At 34.3% G+C, this 25142-nt stretch overlaps 4 protein-coding genes across 9 annotated transcripts; 2 read left to right on the forward strand and 2 right to left on the reverse strand.

The window, feature by feature from the left end:
• The first annotated feature begins 839 nt into the window (after window positions 1–839).
• Window positions 840–5131, forward strand: LOC107939284 (rac-like GTP-binding protein ARAC8). Of its 2 annotated transcripts, XM_016872591.2 has the most exons (8): window positions 840–1293; window positions 1561–1648; window positions 1829–1938; window positions 2017–2080; window positions 3066–3130; window positions 3211–3276; window positions 3579–3676; window positions 4104–5131. In XM_016872591.2, the coding sequence occupies exons 1-8, from the start codon at window positions 1189–1191 to the stop codon at window positions 4141–4143; spliced, it is 636 nt and encodes a 211-aa protein (XP_016728080.1). In that variant the 5' UTR covers window positions 840–1188; the 3' UTR covers window positions 4144–5131. The 2 variants fall into 2 exon arrangements, with proteins under 2 accessions (XP_016728080.1, XP_016728079.1); XM_016872590.2 differs by lacking the exon at window positions 4104–5131 and having other exon boundaries at window positions 3579–3873.
• On the reverse strand, window positions 4963–13013 carry LOC107939281 (mucin-19). Of its 2 annotated transcripts, XM_041083878.1 has the most exons (6): window positions 12263–13013; window positions 10189–10560; window positions 7435–10111; window positions 6996–7282; window positions 5583–6875; window positions 4963–5435 (listed from the first exon to the last, which is right to left on the reverse strand). In XM_041083878.1, the coding sequence occupies exons 1-5, from the start codon at window positions 12407–12409 to the stop codon at window positions 5622–5624; spliced, it is 4737 nt and encodes a 1578-aa protein (XP_040939812.1). In that variant the 5' UTR covers window positions 12410–13013; the 3' UTR covers window positions 4963–5435; window positions 5583–5621. The 2 variants fall into 2 exon arrangements, with proteins under 2 accessions (XP_040939812.1, XP_040939811.1); XM_041083877.1 differs by having other exon boundaries at window positions 5583–7282.
• A 372-nt stretch (window positions 13014–13385) lies between these two features.
• LOC107939278 (branched-chain-amino-acid aminotransferase-like protein 2) lies at window positions 13386–16935 on the forward strand. Of its 4 annotated transcripts, none has more exons than XM_016872582.2 (6): window positions 13386–13865; window positions 14026–14161; window positions 15143–15226; window positions 15544–15615; window positions 15786–15866; window positions 16164–16524. In XM_016872582.2, the coding sequence occupies exons 3-6, from the start codon at window positions 15179–15181 to the stop codon at window positions 16263–16265; spliced, it is 303 nt and encodes a 100-aa protein (XP_016728071.1). In that variant the 5' UTR covers window positions 13386–13865; window positions 14026–14161; window positions 15143–15178; the 3' UTR covers window positions 16266–16524. The 4 variants fall into 4 exon arrangements, 3 of the variants coding, with proteins under 3 accessions (XP_016728071.1, XP_016728070.1, XP_016728073.1); XM_016872581.2 differs by having other exon boundaries at window positions 14031–14161; XR_001695094.2 differs by lacking the exon at window positions 16164–16524 and adding an exon at window positions 16571–16935 and having other exon boundaries at window positions 13401–13865; window positions 14031–14161.
• A 2728-nt stretch (window positions 16936–19663) lies between these two features.
• LOC107939277 (39S ribosomal protein L47, mitochondrial) lies at window positions 19664–22612 on the reverse strand. The gene is made up of 3 exons (XM_016872580.2): window positions 22364–22612; window positions 20915–21072; window positions 19664–19966 (listed from the first exon to the last, which is right to left on the reverse strand). The coding sequence occupies exons 1-3, from the start codon at window positions 22533–22535 to the stop codon at window positions 19859–19861; spliced, it is 438 nt and encodes a 145-aa protein (XP_016728069.1). The 5' UTR covers window positions 22536–22612; the 3' UTR covers window positions 19664–19858.
• Between the last annotated feature and the right edge of the window lie 2530 nt (window positions 22613–25142).

The following is a 25142-nucleotide window of genomic DNA, read 5'->3' on the forward strand; positions in this document are numbered from 1 at the left end:
AATATAAATTATTTCATATTTATATATATTACATATATAAATAATTATATTTATCTAATATAAAAATAAATTAAATATTTAATTTTTAAATACGCATAGTTAAATTTTATAATTAAAATTTCAAGATATTTAATTACACATTAACGAAATTTGATCCTAATTAGATAATATTAAATAATAATTATCTCGTGAAGGTGAATTTTTAATTTTAATTATAAGCAAGGCACCTCAAAAACATCTTAGAAAACTAGTTTTTATCATTATGTGGGATATAACTATCGACCGATTCAATCTTTCATTTTAAAAAAATAATTATACATTTATTAATTATTAAATGTGTTTAATTTCATCATTTAAATAATATTCATCACGTCAAATTGTTGAAAAGCCTAGAGTTTTTTCTTTTCTCCTTAAACAACTTGCCAAAAAAGAAAAAAAAATTGATGGTGTCTGTGTCTTTATGTGTTGCTTTCCTCAAAATAGAACCCAATTTTCTTTTTTGAATTTCTTTGTGTGATAAAATTATATTAGGTGATGGAAATCACTTAATAATATTAATAACATAATGAAAATCACTAATCTATAATAAAAAGGGTAAATTGTACCCAATGTCACTAAACTATTAGTATGTCTATGGTTTAGTCACTCAATTTCACTTAAACGAAAACTTTCGAATAGTTTAATGACTATTTTGTAACCTCTGAAGTTAAGTGACTAAAATATAAATTTACTAATAATCTAATAACCTAGAGTGCAATTTACCCAATAGAAAATTAGAAACCAAAAAATACTTTGAGCTTATTATTATATTATCTTTTAAAAGCTCTTAACCCCTATATTACTCAACTTCAAAAATGAAAAGTGGAGAAGGAAGAAAGAAGTAAATTATGCATAATTCAAAGAAGAAATATTAACACTAAAACAAAATCTGGAGTTGTGCAATAAATTCACAATCTCCATTGTCAAGAAAGAAAGAAAAAAGTAGTAAGAGTAGTAATAGAATTGATAGAGAAGAAGTGAAATGAGTGAGAATCATGTGATCCACCCCACTCTTCTCTCTCACACTCTTTGTCTCTAAATCCAAAATCCAACTAAAAAAGATCATAAATTTATCCATCCATCAAAACTACCCAAGCTTTTTTCTTTTTCTTTTTTTTTTCTGTATTTGCTTTATTGTTTTGTGTTTCAATGGCTTCAAGCGCTTCAAGATTTATCAAATGTGTAACAGTTGGAGATGGAGCTGTTGGCAAGACTTGCATGCTTATTTGCTATACAAGTAACAAGTTCCCGACAGTATGTTCTTATTTTTTCCTCTTTTCTTATCTCTCTGGGTATATATCTTGTTTTTTAGATTTTTGCTGCTAAAGTTTCCATTTATTCTTTTTTTTTTCATGTAAAGACTCTAGCTTTATAGTTCTGAACATGCTTCTAGCTTACTTATTCATGATCATCAAAAGTATGTCCTTTTGGGGTTCTTACAACTTAGCTGAATTTTCTCATCTGGGTTTCACTTGTTCTTTTAGTGTTTGAATCTGGGGTTTTACTGTGCTTTGTTATCAGGATTACATACCAACAGTTTTTGATAACTTCAGTGCCAACGTTGTAGTTGAAGGCACAACTGTGAACTTAGGTCTTTGGGACACGGCTGGTATCAATTCTACTTTGACGTTTTATGCTTTAAGTTTTATGTTTGAAGCTCCAATTTACAGTCAGTATGGCATTGAATTTTCTCATCAAAGTTGTTTGTTTCTTTTTAAAGTGAAATTTGATAAACATTTTCTTAAAATTTAAACTTGTTTTCAAGTATTGATTGATAACATTTTTATAGGACAAGAGGATTACAACAGACTAAGGCCATTGAGCTACAGAGGTGCAGATGTCTTTGTCCTAGCTTTCTCATTAGTTAGTCGAGCAAGCTATGAGAACATACTAAAAAAGGTGAATTATCTTGGATATTCAACTTCTTTCAACATTTGTGATATCTTTTGTTAATATTCTGCAATTCTTTGATGACAGTGGATTCCTGAACTTCAGCATTATGCCCCAGGCGTCCCTGTGGTTCTGGTTGGCACCAAATTGGGTAATTCTGCAATTACATCACTAGCATTTTTAGTGAAACTAGATCTTAATTTAGTTTTTCACATTCTAGACTTTGTAGTAGAGTTGCATCACCAGATAGTTTAAAAAATACTTAAATGATATCTGCATGAAATTGGAGATTGGAGTAATATTTAGAATGGGGCTCATAGACTAATAGTTAGGGGATGTCTGGTGCAATTAACTCATGCAATAAATTAAGAGGTAGTGGAAGTGGCACTGATTGATGTGTGTAGTGCAAAAATTTTGTTTGGAAACTACTTGATGTACTAGAGATTTGGTCTAACTGAAGTCATGCATCTCGTAGAGATGGAAGAAAGGTAGGATATAGACTACTAAGACTTGAGAGAACAAATGAACAGAAAAATATTCCCTTGAGTGAAATTTGTTTTTCAAACCTTGGTAGGTGGAAATCCAATGCTATTTTATTATAATCATAGGCCTGAACTCTAGCTTGCTCGAATATCATGAGGTAGTTTTGTGTTGTTTTGATCTAAAAGTGGTCATGCTCATCGAAAAATTAAATGCAATGTTGAAGGCAAATAGAGTTTAGAGAATAGTTGTCAATTGCTTCTGCACAAGTCCTTGATTACTTCAATATCAAGTCCACAATTTAGTGACACTTCCAGTTAAATCTTAGTATCTTCTTTTCTCCATTGTTTTCACCTTATGTTGATGTTGCATATTTTAATTTCTACTGGACAGACTACTTCTCCAGCTAATTGACCAAATGGACTGTTTAGTGCTCTCGTATAGAAATAGAAATTGCGAGTTCTTGCATCTTCTGAACTGAAATTTTTTAACCTGAAACTTTTAATGCGCCCTTTTGAATTGGTATTTGAATGATCCATGTTTTTTATAAAGGAGCCTTTAAAAGTTAATTTAGTACTATAGGCAACATTGCAATTTTTACGTGATCATTTGCTAGATAATGTACTAATTTCTTTTTTTTTTAAATGGACAAATAGATCTTCGTGAGGATAAACATTATCTGGCTGATCATCCTGGCTTGCTGCCGGTTAGCACTGCACAGGTGTGATACCTCTTACCGGTAGAATTTGTAATATAGATGTTATTAGCGTTTTTGTACTTTAACCATCTTATGAAAAACAGGGTGAGGAGCTCTGCAAACAGATAGGTGCTGCTTATTACATTGAGTGCAGCTCAAAAACTCAGCAGGTATGAAAAAAGTTTGGTAACTACTCTTTATTAATGACCTAGGGAGACTTGAGTCTCTTAAGGAGGAGTTCTTGGTGGAAATTGGTTTATAGACATGAACTCTTCGATCTTGGTCACTTGTTAACTCTTTATCTGTTGACATGCATCACGTCATGTCACTAACATAAAGATCCTATCTCAAACTTGTCTTTGGAGCTTCCATACTTTAGGCTCAGATCCTGGTGTTATGCCAGTCTAAAAAAGATTGATGCGTTGTTTTACATGTAGCATGGAGCTTTTCAGTTATGATTTTGCTTGTGCAGAACGTGAAAGCAGTTTTTGATGCTGCAATCAAAGTTGTGATCAAGCCACCCCAAAAACAGAAGGAGAAGAAGAAAAAGCCAAGTCGAGGATGTCTAATGTCAGTATTCTCTCTTATTAAAGTTTTGGGTGCTTGTCATTATCTGATAGTCTTAACATATGAAATTTAAAGCTTTTGAATTAGTATGCATACTTGATACTGAGTAGCTTAGATATGACATGGCACATTTGGTCTTTGTGTTATCAACAAGCGAAACTAAGAATCCCCTAATAATTGAATCATTTCTGTGTTCTGCATTCTCATGCTTCGAAGCTCACTAAATTATTAGCTATTGAAGTGATTTGTTGTATTCAATTAAATCAAATGCAAGTAACAAAACTTTCAAACTTGAGTGTGAGACTTAACCAGTTGCATCTTGACATATCGTGTACGGATGTGTAAGAACTGTGCGATTACTGTGTATTTGTTTAATCCGGAAGCAACAATATCCAGGACATGATCTCCTTTCCATTCATTCAAATTGCAGAAATGTCTTCTGCGGGAGGAACTTTGTGCCTGCTAAATGAGACAGATTGGCTTCAGTCAAAAATCAAATGCTTGTGTTCCTCTTGCTACCTAGAGATTCTTTTTAGACAATCAGGATCAAGTCGGCTTGTTTATCATGCAACGCTTTTAGCATACAGATTTATTTTTAATCTTACGCTTTAATTCGGATGCTAATTTACTATAGTGATTTCTTGTATAGAGTTAAAGCTTAATGGACTTGTGGTTTTATGCATGAAAAAGAAAAACACAAGTGTGCTTTGACTTATGTCATCTTACAATTGAAGTTTTTATATTATATATTCATAAACATTCCCAATACGGAGGAAATGGATGATGAGAACAGTTTTTGCTGTAATTGAAGTCAGGGAATGATTATCGATATCGGAATTGCACGTCTTTACGTTCAAGAGAAGACCCAATTATTATTTTCTGGTGCGTAAATTTAATAACCAATTCGGCGTGCGTCATGATTTTGCTCGATGCTGTTAAGACTGACGTGGGTCAAGCACAAACAAGGACACTAATACTCGTACAGAACAGAACAGTTGCATTGTCTTCAGAATATTCTGTTTTCCAAATGGATATGGGACATGTAGAAATCGAAACATGGAAATTTGATGTGAATATGTCAATGGCTCACCGCAAGCTCCAGATTCCAGAAAGGGCTTGGCTTTGCCTACTACTGAAATCAACACCAAATATATGAACGCAATGGAAAAGGATGAATGATCAAATATTACTTGCCCACTCTAGTGTATGCACTCAGTCTTACTGCCTCCATTACATTCTAATAATATTTCATAGCAAGCAAAGCTGACACCAATTAAAACTGTAGCATATCAACTACAATTAGAGTTTATCAATTAAATAAAATATATGAATACATCATCAACCACAGCAACCAAGTCATGCCACATCAGAAAAAAGGCTTCAGTATCAAAATTCGGTGACCACTTTAATTGGAAAAGAAAATGAAAAAGAAAATTAAAAAGTGAAAGAAAAAAAAAAGTCAAGAAAGATATGCACTACAAAGCAGTATGGGCACCAATTTCTAATGTCTGGGCAACATATGGGCATGATTTCCAACAGTTATAATATCTACAAAGGGAAAATGATCTGTGTCCAGAACAAATTCAAGAAACAAAGCTTGAATACACCCCGAACAGATTCTTTTACGGTACAGTCGATACGCTGAAAAGGTGGGGGGTTGGAGACTATGAACAAACATCAAATGGCTCACTTACCACCCATCCTCTAAGCAAACACAGGACAGAAGACCTCTGGGGGTTAGCCAATGCCCATCCTTGAAGAACTGAAAAAGAATACATCAAATTGGTCAGTAAAAAATTCCCTAGTTCTAATATCAATTTTCTCCCTAGTAGGTATAGAAATAGTAAAATGGGGAGAAGAAAAATGGAGAATTTGTCAAAAGAAGCTGAGAAGAAACTAAATGACTCACAAGCTTTAATGGGCCACTAAACAGTGACATCTAAGGATGCTACTGCCATGAAGATTGCTTGTATCCATCCCATCCTCCCTCAGGTTCCTTCCTTTTCAAAACCCCACCTGGCACCTGATACATTCTTGCTTGTTCCTCTGCCAGGGCCTGAGAACTGGCAACAGACAGATGCCGAGATGCAAGAGGTGCTGTCTCATCTCTTCCTTCAATGTCTGGACCTCCAGGCCCTGCATTTAAATCTAGACCTTGCCTTCCCCACTTCCTTCCACTCTCAGCACTACTATTATAACTACTGTCCGGAAGGTTAACAACATAGGGCCTTGTGTAATGGGATGGAACAGTGCCAGCAGGTCCTAACAATTGTGAATGGACTGGGGGAAAACAAAACCTCCCACCAGAAGATGAATCAGCATAAGTTGTTGAACTGCCAGAAAAGCTGGTTGAAGGAAGAGGAAAAGTTGTTCCAAAGGGAAACACAGGATATTGGAAAGGAGTTGATGGAAAGGGCACTGCTGGTGAAGATGACAACACAGGTGCCCTATAGACATCAGGATTAAAAGGGGTGGCACCAGTAGGGGGACCCAACACCCTTTGTGTTCCACCAGTTGCAACAATTGGAAAAGGTTGTTCCCTATCAGGCAAAATTGATGGAATAGTAACAGCTGAGTATGTATTCCCTGTAGGAAACCATGACGAGAAATTTGCCATCTCAGCATTGTTTATCTGCAGGCTGGGAACTGGTGCTTGAGATAGCACGTTGCTGTTTCTATTATGATGGCTAAATAGTGATGGTTCAGCACTCGCCTCATCAACAGCAGGTCCATTGTTCAAATCAAAGTCCCTGCGGAAACTTGCCTCACCATTAAGAATACCAACTGATGATTTTATTGGATGCATAGGGGCATCTATTCTGCGACTATTTCCAGTTGAGTGATTACCCAAATCAGCAGGTTCATCAACTCTGTTCAAATCAAGATCAAGTCCACCAGAAGAGCGAAAGGGTGCCGAACCAACCAACCCACATTTGAAATCACGATTATTTGAAAGGTCTAGTGCAGAATCTGTGCCCTGGCTAGAACTTTGAAAAGCAAGATCCTCAAGGACTCTCTCATCAGGTACATTCAAATCAATATCCAATGGAGGACGACACTGTTTTCCGGTAGTGGCATCAGGAATGGAAGCATTATTTGTACCCAGAGGCATATCTAGACTTTTTCTGGGTTCAGCTGGCCGAAACGCACTTGTAGCAGCTGATCCCTTCCAACCGAGTGCCCCTTTAGTCCTCAGCAGGTCCTGTGGGGGAACAAAGGGGCCTTTAGCAGCAGCAGCAATAGTAATAGAAGCAGGAAGGCTGCTAGACACGGAAGAAACAGGGAAAGGCAATGAGCTAATTAATTGGACAGGAGCTGTCACATTATTTGATTCCACGAATTTCCCATCATCTGCATTGAAGTCCTCATTCAAGTCGAATTCTACTTTAGCATCTGTATCAGCAACACCTGTAGCAGGAGTATCTGTAGTGACCGATGTGCATTCTTCTGCTTCATCTGCTTCTACACCAGTCACTTTAGATGCCCTTGGCCTCTTAGTTTGTTCTGTTTCCGACAATGCCTTACAAGGAGATGGTCTACCATGTGCTTCATGACCCTCACTACATTCTAAGTTCTCCTGCACGTGCTCACCTTTCTGGGCAGTAACAACTGAACCAAAACATATTCAATTTAATTATCAGTTTAATAATGACAAAATAATAATAATAATAATAATAAAGGAACGCAAAACAAAAGCTTAAAATAATAAATAACAAGTGCTTCAAACTTAATAAGGACATCAATGATCAGAGAAGCATTACTTTCCAACTCAGGTTTTTGTTTCTCATTGTGACTGGCATAACTCGGTGCATAAGTCTCAACATCCTTCTCAGCCTTCACTTCATCAACATGTTCCAAAACTGTATCTCCGGAAGGACCAGGAGGCAGTGCTTCTTTATCTGTTCCTTTGATGGAATGCCCAAAAACATTTGCCTTCTGATGAGTCTGTGAACTTCTCTCTGAATCTTCAGTGACATTTTTCTTGTTATTATCCGCATCAACTTCAATAGAAGGTACAGATGATGAACCTTCAACCACTTCTTTCTCCACTTTTACACCTGGATCAATGACCTCTTCATTTACCGCAGAAGTGCTCCCCTTTTGTTTAGCATCCAAACAGCAATCATCGTCCACTTCATCAGACTTTTTATCCAAGCGCTCTTTGGAATCATCAATATCAGTAGTTTTCTCCACAGTGCATGCAGAAGGCAGATTGACTAAAGCAGCCATCACAATTTCCTTTAATTTACCATTTTCAGGACACGGATCTGCAATCTTCGGCAAAGATGAAGTTAAATGCTCATTCGGCTCTCCTCCTAATTTCTCTAGAGAGGAACCAGTCTTGCTTTCTGCATTTTTAGGCCATGAATTACCAGCAGCAACACCCTGCTTTAGATGCTCATCATCTGCACCCTCAACAGACTGATTCCGATTTTGAACAACCTCATCCCCTGAAGAAGGTTTTAATTTAGTTTCATTGCCTGTGGAAGAATGCTCAACAAGAGGGGTATTTCTTTGTGGAGAATCAATCGGTGAAGCCCCATCTGACTTAGAGAAGTCTCCAGTAGCCACACTAGCAAGCAAATTCATTCCAGCATCATCCCCAACTGGCAAGCACTCATTTGCTTCGGCATACTTAGCACAACTATCAATTAGAGCATTTATGGAACTAAAAGAAGCATCTTGCAGTTTCCCTGATTTAAGTTCATTTCCAGAAGATGAGGAAGCAGTTTTTGTAACTTCAGTTGTTTTCCTAGCATCTTCTCCAGTCCTACAGTTTTCCTCATCATGAACAGCTGCAGGTGAACCATCTCCCTCATCAGACCCAGTCAGCACATCTTTGAAGTCATTGCTCTGCCAAGATTCGGTATTCACATCAGTGGCAACATTTGCCCGATAACTCTCACTTTTCTCCTTCATGTTACGATCTAATTGCTCATGTTTCTCTGAAAGCACAGGAGAAGAAGCTCTGCTATTCATGACTGGATGATCTTCAAGAGATCCTCCACTGGCACTTTGTGCAGGACTTCTACCTCTATTTGGGATCTTAACAATGAACTTATGACTATTACCCTCAGCTGTAGGAGGATCAGTTAACTTTTCACATGTTAAACCAGACTGTGATACTTTTTCTGAAGCAGGATTTCTATGCAATGAAGAATTTTTGCTTGATCCAGCTTCCCTTTGAGCTCCTGATGGACCTGGGAAACCATTAATGGATTTCCGGTGCCGTGAAGAACTACCTGAGATCTTAGCCACTATTCCTGAACCAGCTGCAGAACTTCTTGCATCCTCCTTTCCAGAAACTCCCCCAGTCTTCCCATGATCACTAGAACAAGACTGACTATTGTTGTGGGACTGACTAGAACTGCTGCTTTTTTCATCCCGAGTGGTAGTTTGAGGGTCAGAGGTGCCAACAACAGCAGCATTTCGTGCCTGCCCATCTTTTAAGTTTGTACTGGCTGAGGCAGGTGATGTTGCTGCCTTCACAGGCCCTGGTGATGCAGAAGCAGACTTGGTCGTGATCTCTCCTTGAGCAAGCTTAACCGAACCAGTTTTAGAGGCAGAAAGTTGGGTTACTGAACTCTTCATGGCAACATCAGATGATCCAGAGTGCTTGCTTCCACTGTGAGAAACATCAGAGAGACGAGCTCTAGCAGACCACGGAACACCCTGATTTGAACCACACTTGGCATCCATCTCAGCCTCTACTCGTTTTTTCCATGTATCAACTAAACTCCTTGCTTTCTTCTGTATTTCTATATTCTTATGAGTACGCAAATGATTCACAGACTTGCCAATGTTACACATCTGCAGAGCTGTAAGATTTACAGGTAGCTTATCAAGAGCCCGGAGTAAGGTTAAAAGAAAATCATCAACTGATCTATCATCCTTGGAGCCGCTACCATCTCCAATCTTCCCTTTGTGGACTTCCTGGAGCCATTCATCAAAAACAGGCAACCCTCTGAGCTGAACAAAATGGCTAAGACAGTCAAACTTATCTGTAGCTGCTATGACACCAGCAAGCATTGACCGGCTCACCAAATCTATTTTCTTCTCATTTCTCTCAGACACCATGAGTTGAACCAATTTCTCAACTCCTGCATAATCTTCTAGTCCCCCCTTTTCAGTAATTTTAGCAATCTCAGATTTTAGATTAACTTCTGGTCTACCATGACCAGAATCCCCATCATCCATTTTACTAGTACGTTCCCTTTTGACAGGCTCAAAGCCTTGATCCCCACGCTCCCTCTTTTTCCCCTTACCCTGAGAAGGAAATGAGGAAGCACTGTTCTGTACGCTATCTGAACCAGGTTTTAACTGTGATGTTGACGTCGGACCATTTATTGGCTTTGGAGAACGGCCACCCTGCTGCACTGTTGCATGCATCTCTAAGCGCGTCTTATACAACAGCTGATCTACTTCTTCTTGTAGTTCCTGAAAATATAAGAAGAAAATATCAATAAAAAGGGTACAACATTAATAAGACATATGAAGGAGCAGCTAGAACTCACATTAATATAATCTTGATCGGTTAGCCACCATAAACACTTGTTTGTAATGTCATAAACTCGCCGGCACACAAATGAGCAAATCCCTGATGGAAGTTCAACGTCTTTAGGAAGGAATGCAACTTTACACGGATGGAGTAAAGATGCAGCAGGAATCTCATCCTTATGGAAGGAATAAAAGATTTCGTTTGGCGCAGCTTCCAACAGGAGGCCTTTGCCAAGCTTTACTTCAGCAGGTCGATAAAGCCAATTTACACACAACTTTAACTTGTTTTCTTTCCCAGCAGTTAGACAACGAATTATTCCAATGAAAGGTGGAGAATCTTCGGGCGGTTTGAAGAGAGCACAGTCACCAACACTGATCTTACGTCCATCCTATTGGTAGCAAAACAGGCTATGTCAGTAACTTAGTGAACATCCAACCGTGTATGTAATTTTTTATCAGAGAAAAAATAAAGCAATTTGTACTATGAAAAAAAATGCTTGATCAAAAACCCAGATTGTAACCCACTCAGTTGTTTCTAAAAGCCACCAACTCTTGGCTTCAAAGACTAAGCCACCCAAAGGAAGCAGTGCAGGTAATTTAACACAGACAGAAACAACTCCAAGAACAACCCTCTACTAGCAAATAGCAAGAAATTCAGCTATTCAGATCTGTTGTGATTCCAATAATCCAGTTTTATTAGATAAGGACTTTTTGAAAAGCATATGTATAGATAAAGATGCAAATAATAACACCATTTAGGGTATGATCAGTCAGTTTCTAAATAAATTCACAAAACAAACAAGTTTTTCTTCAGTAAATTTACAAAGCTTCTATAGATATTAAACCATAGTTTCACAATGTAAGAAATAAATCTACTAAAATTCAATTTAAGAGAAAATTGCAAATTAATTATCCCTAAGCCATCAAACTTCAACAATAGCAGGAAGGAATTATAGTAGTTCATATATATCTAAAGATATTTTACAGCAACAACCAAGGAGAAGTTGAATTAGCAAGTCATTCAACCACTCAGATCTAGTCTGAGTCCAGTAATCCAGCTTTATTAGACAAGAAAGACTTCTGAGATTCATATGTACAGAAAAGAGGCATATACACCATATAGAGCATGACTGGCCACTTTTAAACAAATTCATGAAACAAATACTTCTCTTCAGTAAATCTACATCAAATGGCAAAATACTTCTACAGATTTTAAACTTCTCAGTATCTATTATAATACAACTTAAGAGCAAATGATGAACCAGAAACTAATTCTTTATCAACAAATTTCATGATTCGACCTGTCCACACTTTGGAAACTTCCCAATATTCTGAACAACAATAACGCTGGTGATTTCTTCTCCTTAACACTCCTTGATGGTAGGGAAATTCCCATGATCAACATATATACATTGATCTATCTCGACCGAAATTTCTCTATCATTTCCCAACACTCCCCCTGTCCATAACTCCATCATATTGGGTGAAAGGAAAACATCCAAAGCATGCTAAGCGACTGCTACTAGAAGTCCACAATTATAAATTTCAGACAAGTCAATGGAAGGACCGTATCGTCTATAGAAAAACTTGTATATAAAAAGAAAAGGATGTTCTGGTATCATAATTTAGCACACAAAAGATATGTTAGAGAAAAACGTAAATTGGCCCCAAGGAAACAAACTCTTCTCAATCATTACCCAAATTACAATGTAGTACACCGCTTCCCACAACTGGAGCGCTGTATGAACAACGACAAAAATCAAGCCAAAAGTTCTTACACGAAAACCTCGGCCAAACAATCCAACCAAAAGATCAAAAGTTAAATGCCTTCCAACAGATCAATATTCCAGCTGATTCAAAACCAAGCCAAGAAAAATCCAAGAAAATTAGGAGTACTTCCACACAATCCGGCACCAATTAAGCCACCATACCAAAATCCCAAAAGCAAAAGTGAACCCCTCTCTTCATTTCCACCAAATCAATCCGACAAAACCTCTCTTATCAAATTGCAAGACGAAACAAAACAAGCAACTAAAAAGAAAAGAAAATTGAATAGAATCAAATCAAATAAAAGCAGAAGAAAAGGTATACCTTTGAAAAGAAATTAACGGTAGATGAAGAAGAAGAAGAAGAGAGAGAAGCACCACCATCACCACTCAGAACAGCCGTTGAACGTGTAGGGACTGTCCACATGTGCCGTGCCTTTTTCCTCTCCTCACCTCCTCCCCGCCCATGCATAGCCTTGCATTTTCCCCTTCGAGTACCATCAATTCCCCCTCCTTATTTCTATCTTCTTTTTCCCCTCTTCAATTTCCTCTCCTTTCTTTCAACAATTCCGAGCCCTAGATCCGCCCAAAACCCTACCTTTTACCATCTACAGAAAAATCCCCCCTAAACCAAACCCTAATTTCCCCAATCGCAAATCGGAAACCCTAATTCCCTTTGGATCGCGATTCCGCCTTTTACCCGACCTAATTCAATCTCAGATCCATCCACCGCGTCCGATTTTGTAAGCCGCCTTTCGATCTATTGAAGAACAAAAGAGATTATTGAAAATTAAAGAGAGAGAAAATCGAGAGAGATTAAAAAAAATTGTTTTTGATCGACTTTTAGAGAGAGAGAGAGAGAGAGAGAGAAGAAAAAAAAAGAGACAGACAGAGACAGAGACAGAGACAGAGACAGAGAGAGACGGCAAAAGGAAAGGTGTACTTGGGGTTACATGGTAGGGCAGAGCGGGCAATAGGTTGGGCAGTTCGGGCAAGTACTTAACGAGGGGCAAGATATAGTCACAGTGCTGTGACGGAAATGAAATGACGTGTGTGGGATTCCGGATACGGGACTGGACTTGTTCGATTTCGTTTCAGATCATTAACTTAAAAAGTGTTTGACTCATCAGTGTTTGTTTTGGCACCTTTGACTTTTTTTATTTTTTGGGAGGGGGTAATGAGGGCAAATGGGATTTTCAACGGCCGATAAAATTAAGGTTTTTGGGTTTTGATTTTTAGGGCGGGGGACGATAAAGCCACCCGTGTGGGGTATTGCGGGTGATGCTTCAAAGAGGGCAAACTCGTAATTTCTTACTTGAGGGAGAGTTAAGGTTGTCTCCCCTCCTGGATTCTTTCATCCAACATAAGAAAAATAAAAACAAGTTGATTTTTTTAAAAGAAGAATAAGAAGTGAATTTTTATTATTTTCTTTTATGGGTAAACAAAGCATAAACAATTCTCTATAGCCTTCAAAAAATCATGGAATTTTTGCATGATGATCACAGATATAAGTTGTTGAATATTTAAATCCAAATTAAATATCATCAATTTGAATCTAGAAACGGAAACAGGCCCCACTTAATACATTGTTTGGTTAGATGTATTAGCCTAATACGGGTCTATTACATTACTGATGTAATCCCAAAATTTATCGATTCCTAATCCCTTTCTTGAGCACAGTTTAGGTCCGGATTCAGTTTTGGTCCCTGTTTTACCCTCCGATTCACGCTTCTGTCTTACCCAAAATCCACTATCTTCTGATTCTTCCTTCTACCTTTCTTCTCCACTCTCCTCGCTGTCTTCTCATTCTCTTTTTTACCTCTCTTTGGCGTCACAACTGGACTTCGAACACCGATCAGAAAGCAGCCTCCATCTCACGTTTTTTGTTCCTCTCCATCGGTGAAACTGTGTTCTGTCCATTGGATCCGGTAAGGAAGATACAACCTTTATTATTATTATTTTTGTAGATTTGCTCTCTCTATCTATATTTTTTGTTGAGATTGGGTTAGTTTTTTAGATTGTTTTCTTCTTCTTCACCGTTTCTTATTCTCTCAAAATTCTCTTTTTTCTGCCCCAATTTCTGGCAAGCATAGTAACATAATTGGTGAGGGACTGAGGGCAAAACAAAGCAACGCACCTCAATCCTATAATACAACAATGCAGTGTGGGGAAAGAGGAAATGATTTCTGAGAGCTGGCTGCCATTTTGCATATCTAATTAGTGGGTAAGCTTTCTTTGGTTTTTTTTCAACAATGTCGAAAGGTTTTGTCCACGCAGAAAACCTGCGTATATTGTGGATTGGGTTCTGCATGTTATTAACTTTGACTTATAATTGCTCTTTGTTTGAAGTTGTGGAATTTTAATGGAGTAATAACTTTGGATTGTTTTCTAACCTTGCTGCTGTTGGCCAAACCTGCTTAAGTCCATTTATATTGTGTAAATTGCTCTCTGTTTGTTCTATGAAATTGTCTTGCTATTTGCAGAGATTGATTATCTATTTAATTTTACATTCTTTTATTGTTTTTTCTACTTCTTTTTGAATAATTTTATTTTCTATTTTTCGTGTTTGTTTTATTAGCATCTAACTCAGCCATCTGACCAGCTCTAAGGAAAACTTTGGTCTTACCTATCTGCCATGCAAGTTGTGTTAAACAAAGAGTAGTAAACTAATTACAAACCCACTGATAAATGAACATTGATTGTTGTGTATGAATGATCACACAAAATCTTTAATCATGGAGCATAAAAAATATGTTCTAATAACATACTGGCAAAGGTATTGTCCAATGCAGGACTTTCATTTGATTTTACGATAAAGCTGAGAGTAGATGATGTTCTAATATCTGATCTATGATTTGAATGTTGTTTTCATTCCTTCATGCTATTCGAGCAAGTATTGTTCTCAATTTGACGGCTTACTATCTTTAAATGCTTCTGACAGTATCATCAACTGATTAATCAAATTTCGCAAGATAACAACTGTATTTAGTTTCAGATTTTCTTACCTGAAAGCTTCAGTAGACCTTTCTCTCTAGGTTTGGCTATTTTTGTTTTGTTTGGGTTAATGGTGTAAACCATGATGGATGATATGACCTGTATATTTTCCTGTGTTATGGTGGAGATTATGTTTCTCAGACTAATGCCAAATATGCATTCTTGTTAAACTATCTCTTGGGAAAAAAATGATTTGTGTGATCCAATGCAGATAGAAGGGAATAATGCGAATGCCAATGATGCAATCATGCTCGACAAGGATGGTTATGTATCTGAAACCAATGCCACAAACATTGTAAGACTAGGATTTCCCCCCAATAGCTTAGATCTATATATGAATTGGGGGTTTGGGGAACATTAAGACTGAGTATGGTATCGATATGCATCAATAATCTTCATCTTTGTTCTTGGTTATTTTCCGTCGTTTTTACCAAAAATGGAAAACTGCAAAAATACCGTAGTTTGCCATTCATCTCGATAACTGATAACATTGACGGTGTGGAATGTTCAAATGCATTTAGTTGGTTATAGAAGGAAAAGCTTTTTTTCTAATGCATATGCTTTGAAAGTTGAAAATCTCTAACTGAAACATTCTTATGTTTTACGTTGTAGTTCTTGGTCAAGAAAGGCCGTGTTTTAACCCCTCATGCTGATTATTGTCTTCCTGGGATTACTCGAGCAACTGTAAGTTTCTTAAACATTCATTTCAGCTGTAATTTATATTTAGGCTCGTAAATATCAGAACTTCCTGGTCTCAAGCAGACAATTTTGTCATGAGAATTTCAACTATTTCATTTGTACTTTTATATTGTATCATTGGCACTGATATGCCTTTCATGCCGTTTGGATTGTAGATTATGGAGCTTGTTGTAAAGGAAAAATTTGAGCTAGTGGAACGAAGAATTAGCTTATCTGAGTTCCATGCAGCAGATGAGGTATCCTGTTGTTTTTCTATCGAAAGCATTTATATGGAATACTTCTGAGATTCTAAAGTAACTGCATATAATTGATGAAGTTCCTTTGAACCATATGAAAAGGCCTTATTTGCTTCTATCCTATGTTATATTTTAAAGTTCATTGTCACGAGACAAGTGTTAATTATGGTAGCTAGCCCAGTAACCTTCATATATATATATTTCTGAGTTAGTAACCTTCATATCAAATAGAAGATGTTTGGGTTGTTTCTATTAATCATATTGTTCAACTCAGGAACATGGCCACAATAAAAACAGGAACATGGCCTTAATAAAAACAGGAACATGGCCTTCATTTGTCCAACCAGCCTGAAGCTAAAAGAAAAAGGGTGTTTGATTTGTTGGTTTTTAGTGGCATGACAGAACATGGCCTTAATAGTGTTGAAAATGTGGAAATTTGAGTCAACATATTGCTGTGCCGCCCCCACTTAAGCAATAAGATTTTATTGCTGCTGTAGTAGTTTGTATTGATGATCTTTTTCTAGTTTCATGTTGTCCCTGAATTGTTCTCAAGTCATAGTAGCGTTGTCAATATATGCATTATTCTGAACACATCATTGAAATGTAAAACCATTACTTGTGTAATAGTTACATAAGTCATATATTATTATTCTGAACAGTCACTGTTGTTCCAGTAAATTGATGTTCTATGTGGAATTTTGCAGGTATTGGACTGTTAGTTACCGATTTGCTCCAGACATAAATCGTTGGCTAGGTGAAGTTGTAGTTGCAATTCAAGAGGTTTGGTAACTTATCCAACCTTCTAAACTAAAGAAAAATTGTAAGACTTCAAAATCAAATACAAAGAAACACAGTAAAACACATACATGCTGATTTTTTGCATATGGTTGTGGATGTGTTTGGTCTGTTGTAAATCATGCTTCCTGACCTTCATATTATCATGAATGCATACGTTAGATTGCTAATGTTCACATGCAAGTTATTTTACCCTTATTATCATGTATGAATCGGTTGTCCAAAAAATGAACTTGCGTCTGAGTGGTGATGTACGAGAATATATGTTCTGTTTTTTTTTTGGTTTACTCCATAGTAATGTTTAGAGAGTTATATTTTGCAAGTAGTGATGTAGTAAGTTGATTTTTATTGGTATTGAAAATTTTGAATTTAGGATCGAATTTCTTAAGTTGATGTAGTTCGAAAATTTTAATCGAATTTTTTTAAATTGGAACATTAGATATAATCAAGTAAAGAACTTGATTAAAAAACAAATATTCAATATATTAAAATTGGATCAGTAGATATAATACAATGAATAAATTGTAAGGTGGTTAAAATTGAATGAATAAATTAGAAAAATTTTATTAAAAATAAAACTAATTAAATGTGTATATTCATATACACCGCATTAATTAAAAATATTTTTAAATAATTAAAAAAATATTATTTTAATAATATTACATATATATCGACTTTTGAACCGGTGGCAACTACTTAAGTGACTATTCTCTTAATTAAAAATATTTTTAAATAATTAAAAAATATATTATTTAAGCATAGCCATGTTCAGTATTTACTACAACCATGTATATTTTAAGTGACTATTCTCTTAAACCGCAGTTGTAGCTAACACATTCCCATTTTCATCGTTCATGTTGGCTTTTATTGATTAAAAATACCAACACCATTGATCGTTCATTATTAAATTATATTTAATATTAATTATTTTAAATTATATAAATTCATATAAGAAAATTTATTATCAAGAATTTTATGATATTATATATCATTATTAAATTATATTTAATATTGATTATTTTAAATTATATAAATTCATATAAGAAAATTTATTATCAAGAATTTTATGAAATAATATATTATTAAATTATAATTAATAATAATTATTTTAAATTATACAAATTCATATAAGAAAATTTATTAGTTATAATTATTTTAAATTTTATTAAATCATATATTTTAATTAAAATATATTTAATAATTATTTCAAATTATATTTTATAGTATCATATATTATGATTTCAGTAAATTCATATAAGAATATTGATTATTAAGAATTTTATTAAATTATATATTTTAATTATAATATATTTAATAATAATTATGTTAATTTATATTTTACAGTATCATATATTATGATTTCAGTAAATTAATATAAGAATATTAATTATTAAGAATTTTATTAAATTATATAGTTTAATTAAAATATATTTAATAATAATTATGTTAATTTATATTTTACAGTATCATATATTATGATTTCAGTAAATTAATATAAGAATATTAATTATTAAGAATTTTATTAAATTATATAGTTTAATTAAAATATATTTAATAATAATTATGTTAATTTATATTTTACAGTATCATATATTATGATTTCAGTAAATTAATATAAGAATATTAATTATTAAGAATTTCATTAAATTATATATTTTAATTAAAATATATTTAATAATAATTATGTTAATTTATATTTTACAGTATCATATATTATGATTTCAGTAAATTAATATAAGAATATTAATTATTAAGAATTTCATTAAATTATATATTTTAATTAAAATATATTTAATAATATTTATGTTAATTTATATTTTACAGTATCATATATTATGATTTCAGTAAATTAATATAAGAATATTAATTATTAATAATCTTATTAAATTATATATTTTAATTAAAATATATTTAATAATAATTATGTTTAAATATGATTAAATTATTTATTATTGATAATAATAATCTTATTATAATTTAAATAACAATAACAATAATCATTTACAAAAACAAATTTATGCTAAGGGTATTCTAGTCATTTTAGTTTTTTCCATTATGCTATTACACCTCTATTCCATTCAACCAAACACAAGATTACTATTACGCCTCTATTCCATTACATTCAACCAAACAGTGGATTAGCTATTACACCTCTAATCCAATACACCTCTAATCCCAATACACCTCTAATTCAATACACCTCTAATTCAATACAGCGAACCAAACGCTACCTAATAGTAGTAGTATAATAGGGTAGGGTAGGGCAGCGCTTCCAGTGGTGTAGGTGGCAATAAACCGCTGCTCTTCGGTTTAAAGGCTACGGTTGCTCAAGTTTGGATGGATGGTCTTTACTTAAAATTTTTTTTTCTAAACCAGTTTTTGTCCTCACCTAAACAAATCAGTCGAGTACTAGCCTTGAATGAATGAAAGAAACAGAATTTTAGAATGGTGGAGACTATGGTTGGGATGGGATCCATCATCCTGAAAGTATGTGAGACCAGAAACAGAGTATTATTCATTAAACTAACAAAACCAATTCTTCAAATCGTTGCAATGGCAATTCTCCCTTTCGCTTTCCCTCAGGCATTTGGGACCACTCCGTGCTGTGTGTTAAGCAGCCTTGACAGGACACAACACAAACAATATTATTGCTCTCGAATCCCCACTTGTAAGAAGTAGCAGGGATTCGCAGTTGCCATTTTCCAACTCCCTTCATATTTTATTATCTATTTTTATTTATTTAAATTTCTGAAAATACAGTTGGAATAGATTCAAGCTTAGATTTGATTGTGACTGTGGACCGTCAGCATCGCCAGGGAAGATTAAAAATAAAGGCAAAAAGGCACAATTCTTCCATCGAGTTCGAGTCTGTCTGTGTGGGGGACAAAGCTTGAATCATTGCATTTGTGTATACTCAATATTTTTACTACAACTTCGGTGAGGAATCCGGCTAACATAGTTAGAAATTTTTCAAAATAGAAACCAAGTGTAAAAGGGAAATATGAAATAAACCGAGTTCCTTTAAGATCATCAGCAGCAGTTATTATGTGCCATCCAAAACAAACAAAAACACTAGTTATGTTCCTAAACACCTAAGATGTCTGATGCAATAATGGAATAGCAAGTTAGAATCGAATCTCCACCAACAAAAACAATAGAAAGCCTTCAGTGAACGGGATAAGCAGTTTAGTACAATATCACAGAGCATTTATCATCCTCTTCATCTCTGCTGATCTCCTCGGATCAGGGTCTTCAATTGCTCTTTCTGTAAGTACTTGCTTAATTCGGCACATCGACTTCCTTACCTGAATTTCATAATCAGTATAAAAAATCCAGTAAGCAAAAGGTACTTCCTAATGGTGGAGGAATATTAATAATCTGGTAAGCATGAATGATTCCAAACATAATTTCAGTATTAACAAACATGATTACCTATGCAGAGTAAATTTTATAAAATATTTAAAAATAAGTCTGATTGTTCGATAGTCGTAGTTACAAGGAATAACCATACACGACTGCTTCATTTTAATACATTTTAACCATTCATTCTGACTTATTACTAAGAACTACAAAAACGCTACTTTGTTCACAATAGTATAAACATTTAGAACTAGTGTCTAATCATCTAAACAATTTGCAGTGTGTTTGGATTGGGAATTTTGTAAATTCAAAGTTCTTTTAAATGAGGGCCTTTTAAAATTCATCCATTAAAAAATCAAGCATTTGTTGTTTCTATGAATATCATTTAGAAAGAAACTCTTGGACTTTCATGGAGTAAATATACATATAAAAAGAATAATTATATTAAAGATAAAATAAAATAAAATTTTCAAAAATGCAGTATGGGAATAATTATATTTGTAAAAGTTTATAGGTTACACTAATAATACAATGAAATAAAATTGTATATCATAGTTAAATAAAATGATATTTTAATTTTTGAATTTTGGATTTTACGGTGGACCATATGAAACGAAAGTGAGGACATATTTAAAAGAATTTTAAAAACCCACATCTTTATATGGGGGTTCCAGAGAGGGATTTCAGGTACTCAATTTCCTTCAGAAAATTCCTCCAAGTTTTGAAATTTCCACTGCTTTTACCAAACAAGACAATAGGATTTTAAGCATATAATATCCCGACTAAATGAATTTCCTTCCAGAAATACCTTATCCAAACAGACCCTCGAGGATATTCAAGCAACAATGGTCACAAAGCACATCAAATGACAAGCAGAAGAAACAGGGTTTTACCTTTGGGATGCGTTCTGGATTGGGAAAGCGGAGATTCTGAGCATGAAGCATCTGCCGTTGAGTCATCAGCATGTTTTTCTCTTTCAACAGAACATACCATAGTTTATGGAGATCATCCCAGGACTTTACACGCAGTTCAGAAGCTTTCCAACTTCGACCTGACAGCAACGAAATTTTAAGAAGAAATTGAACAAATCACAACAGCACTAGAATTAGCATGGTGACTACATGGGTTGGATTGGGTCTTGAATAGCAGCTCTACCCTTCTTAGGGTAGGGGCAGGGTCTTCGGGAAAGAAGAAATTCTTTTGAAAAATCCATTAGGTGTAATTATGCTGAAACTCAAAACAAGACAGAAAAGTAAAGATTCGGGTCTATAACCAAGTACTATGCAAATATATCCAGGAAACGGTATGAATTAAAATGTTATAAATGAAAACCAAATCTCTTGTTTAAGTTTAACAGGGAAAAAAAATGCCGCAATATCAGTGTTTCCTTCCTCTAGGAGTGCAACAGTTGTTAATGCTTTATTAGCTAAACAGACTCGGTGGAAAGAATAGCTTCAGGTTCAAGCCAATCATAGGAGTTAATTAAAAAAAAAGTTGTACTTCTTAAGGAAAATGTATTCCTGTAAATAAAGAGGGCTTCTGTAAGAATCTTGTTATGAGTAATTTATGGCCAGTCTATCATAACTACCACATAACACCAGATGATGAAATCCAATGAAACTATCACACTGATCCCAAAGTTGAAATCTATCCCACAACACCAGCCATCAAACTACACCAGCCATCAAACTACTTCAAATAGATAAACTTCGAATCCAAATTTAGTAAAACTATAGATGACTTATCAGTTTCAGAAAGAACCAAATAAAAATAGATCTTTCATCCAAGGTGGCAAGTAAAATTATATCCGTGGCTTGCATGCTGACTTGAAGATTTCTTCAATAACGACAACAAAAGCATTGGCACTAAATTCCCAGGTGCCTGACAGTTATTAATATAGAATTTAGCAGTCACTTAGGGGATGATGTACAAGAAAGTTGATTCTTTAACAGGTACCAAGTTTTCAACAGTTATCCTAGTTTATTCTAATACATGGCATCTAAAATTCAATTATGCCTTTACAATTGTAGTTTGTTTTAGAGTGTGAGCAATTAAAGCATTATCTTGGACTCTCAAGTCCTAACTCCGACTTGGGGAAACACTGGCCCTTAAAGTGAATTTGGCAAACTTTCAATTGCACGAACTCGATGAATAAACACCAGCAACCCACAGATTCGAATAAGTTCAAAGATTGTAACAGTTTCAAAGATATGGTGTTCAATAGTCCCATATTGCTTTTACTTTATTCTAGAAAATAAGAATTGGAAATTGGAAACAGAGAAGGAAAAGGAAACTCATGATTAAAAAAAAAAGAAGAAGAGAAAAGCATACGAAGAATGTACCGTAGACAGGTTTTTCATCTTCGGGATTTCTATCAGCCTCAAAAAATTGCTCAAGTGGGTTGAGATTAGTAGGAGCAGCTGCTGATGCGGCGGCGGCGGTGGTCGCAGCTGAACTTTCTGATTTAGCAGCAGCCAAGAGAGCTGTTCTCCCTACAAATCTAGACAGAAACATGGTTAATCTCTCACTAGAGTACTGTTTTGCCGAGACAGTGTAAATGTTTCGTGAGGAAGACTTGTGTTTGCGGAATGTGATAGGGTTTTAAGAGCCCAGTCCACGGCCCATTTAAATCTAATTGCCAGATTTGATGTGGGGGTCACGGGCTCATTTCTATTTTAATGGGGTTCTAAGAACCCAAGTCACGGCCCATTATAAGACTAATATGTGGGTTTTGGGCTTTTTTATATTTAAATATAAGAGCACGTTTGGGTGAAAATTTTGTAAAATGATTTCATTTGTATTTAAGGTTTTTAAAATTCTAAAAATGAATTTATTTATTTAGGTAAATATATCGGAGGATTTTAAAATTTATGAGTAATTTAAAGAGAATTCTAACAGTTTAAATTTCTTTTACAAATTCTACCTAAATAATTAGTTTTCCAAAATTGCTCATAAATAGTGATTTAATACACATGATCTCACTATAAAATAAAAATTTTAACTTAAAATTTATTTTTATTTAATTATAATAAATATTTTAAATTTTATTTTATTAAAACTATTTATAATTTTTATAAAATATAATGATATACATATTGAATATTTTTTTACATTATTTATTCTTAATATAATTATTCTTCTTTTATGATTATTTTTTAATTTATAAAAATTTCATTAGCCTACTTTTTTGTAAAATCAGTTATTTATCTAAACAAATCAATTACAAATCCTAACCTTTTTGAATTGATGAATTCTAAAATACTAACATTTTTAAAAACTCAAAAAATTTATAATTCTCCATCCAAAGACATTTTAATCTTTTATAATGTTGCAATTTTTTGGATAAACTATATTAGTACACCCAATTATGCTTTTTTATTCTTTTGTCGGTTACCGACTATGAAAAGTTACAAAATGGTAACAAAACAATTCAATTTTGTCATTTTTTGTCACTCAAATATTTTAGATTTTTTTGTATTTTTATTTTACGTTAGCCAACTGGTGACAAAAAAATACAAATTTTAATAGTTAAGTGATTATTTTGTAACTTTTCATAATTGGGTGATAAAAAAATAATAGTTGAACGATCTCTAACACTTGTTGTATTTTGTTTCTTCTATTTTTTGGGCCCTTAAATTTGGAGAAGGAAACAAAGCCGCCGACCGAGTAGCTGAAATAAAAGCAAAACACTTGCTTCTCCATCTCCACCGCTTTAATTTAAAAAAAACATTATTATGATAACAAAAATATATATTTGATAATTTTAAACTCAGTATAATTATGTTACAGAAACACGTCATAAGAAAATAACGTAAATAGATTCATATAAAGAAATGCAATAATTGCATGAAACAGGATGAGAACAAGAAATAATAAAAGATTACGTTAATTTGTGGGATCCTCGTTTTATGTTATAATAAGTATGTTGATTTTCAGCCCTTAAATCTTGGCTTTAGCGCTCCTCGACATGTGTCTGTGATTGCGTTGTGTGAAAGAGATTGTGCAACCAACCACTTTAATCAAATATGAATTTGTGAGAGAAATTAAACTCCCACTTCTCCAAGGAATAATCACATTACAATTCACAAATCATTCCTTTATAGTTGTTTATTAAATGAAAGTGAAACATAAAATGTGAAAGTGATAGTTTATTTGTTTATCATTTCACAAATTTATAAAATTAGTTTTTTTGAGATACATTCGACCATAATGATTTAGGAAAAAAGAAATGTTCCCCAGCCTAACCAATAAATCAATCAACAGAAGCATCAGTTTTAAAATTATTAACGAAAACACACCAAATATAGATGATAACGGAAAATCAATAAAAATGCATTATATTCAAATTCTACTCATTCATATTATAATGAGAAAGGACATATGTGCCTCCAATTCTCGAAAAAGGCCAAAAGAAAGCCAGAGAATTTCCCAATCAATGGGTCCCACCATTACCATCAGCAATAGCAATGGTTCGGTGGCTTTGGCTGTACCCTAAACTTTCAACAACTTGCATCTCTTTCCACGTTCTCCTTTTCATCCCTTGCCATTAATTTTATGATAGACTGGCGGTAATTTTTTTACAAAAAAACTATAATTTCCAGGTCAATTAAACCACTTTTTGTGTTCCATTATGCATTTTAATCCAATTTTAACAAAATTTGAAACCTTAATTATATGAAGCAGTAGCCTTGTCGTATTATTACAGCTGTATTTCACTAAATGACATCCATCCTCTTAAAAATATTTAACCAACATTAATTCCCCGCTACCTTTGCGGCTTCAAAAACCAAATTTATTTATAAATTATGTTTATAGCGATGAAAATTATAAAATTATCATTTCATTTTCTTTGGTTAATCGTTAAATGACGTAGCAACTTTAAAGAAAAGAGAAGAAGAGATAGAGCTTCATAACTAGATGCTGCAAATAGAGACTTGTTTGACTCTAGAGAGAACCCTAAAGGCTAATACCAGTGGCCTGGGCACTTCAATGGTGCTAATTAGTACAAGGAGGGGCGAAGAAGGTGGTGAAGGTCACGGATTGAAGATGGGTTTTGATTGGTGGACACAAAGGTTCGAGTCAGATTTAAAGAAAAATTGACCATAAATATATTTAAACCAC

This window comes from Gossypium hirsutum, chromosome A12 (genome assembly GCF_007990345.1).
Source record: "Gossypium hirsutum isolate 1008001.06 chromosome A12, Gossypium_hirsutum_v2.1, whole genome shotgun sequence".
Taxonomy (NCBI): domain Eukaryota; kingdom Viridiplantae; phylum Streptophyta; class Magnoliopsida; order Malvales; family Malvaceae; genus Gossypium; species Gossypium hirsutum.

Excerpts from the sequence above, each read along its gene's own strand:
- LOC107939284 (XM_016872590.2), top strand. The coding sequence starts at position 1,189 with ATGGCTTCAAGCGCTTCAAGATTTATCAAATGTGTAACAGTTGGAGAT. Across the intron at positions 1,649-1,828 it reads AGGTCTTTGGGACACGGCTG|GACAAGAGGATTACAACAGA; the intron begins GTATCAATTCTA and ends ACATTTTTATAG. Across the intron at positions 3,131-3,210 it reads TGCCGGTTAGCACTGCACAG|GGTGAGGAGCTCTGCAAACA; the intron begins GTGTGATACCTC and ends TATGAAAAACAG.
- LOC107939281 (XM_041083877.1), bottom strand. The coding sequence starts at position 12,409 with ATGCATGGGCGGGGAGGAGGTGAGGAGAGGAAAAAGGCACGGCACATG. Across the intron at positions 10,561-12,262 it reads CCGTTAATTTCTTTTCAAAG|GATGGACGTAAGATCAGTGT; the intron begins GTATACCTTTTC and ends TGCTACCAATAG. Across the intron at positions 10,112-10,188 it reads CCGATCAAGATTATATTAAT|GAACTACAAGAAGAAGTAGA; the intron begins GTGAGTTCTAGC and ends TTATATTTTCAG.
- LOC107939278 (XM_016872582.2), top strand. The coding sequence starts at position 15,179 with ATGCTCGACAAGGATGGTTATGTATCTGAAACCAATGCCACAAACATT. Across the intron at positions 15,616-15,785 it reads CTGGGATTACTCGAGCAACT|ATTATGGAGCTTGTTGTAAA; the intron begins GTAAGTTTCTTA and ends TTTGGATTGTAG. Across the intron at positions 15,867-16,163 it reads AGTTCCATGCAGCAGATGAG|GAACATGGCCTTAATAAAAA; the intron begins GTATCCTGTTGT and ends CAATAAAAACAG.
- LOC107939277 (XM_016872580.2), bottom strand. The coding sequence starts at position 22,535 with ATGTTTCTGTCTAGATTTGTAGGGAGAACAGCTCTCTTGGCTGCTGCT. Across the intron at positions 21,073-22,363 it reads AGATGAAAAACCTGTCTACG|GTCGAAGTTGGAAAGCTTCT; the intron begins GTACATTCTTCG and ends CGTTGCTGTCAG. Across the intron at positions 19,967-20,914 it reads ATCCAGAACGCATCCCAAAG|GTAAGGAAGTCGATGTGCCG; the intron begins GTAAAACCCTGT and ends TATGAAATTCAG.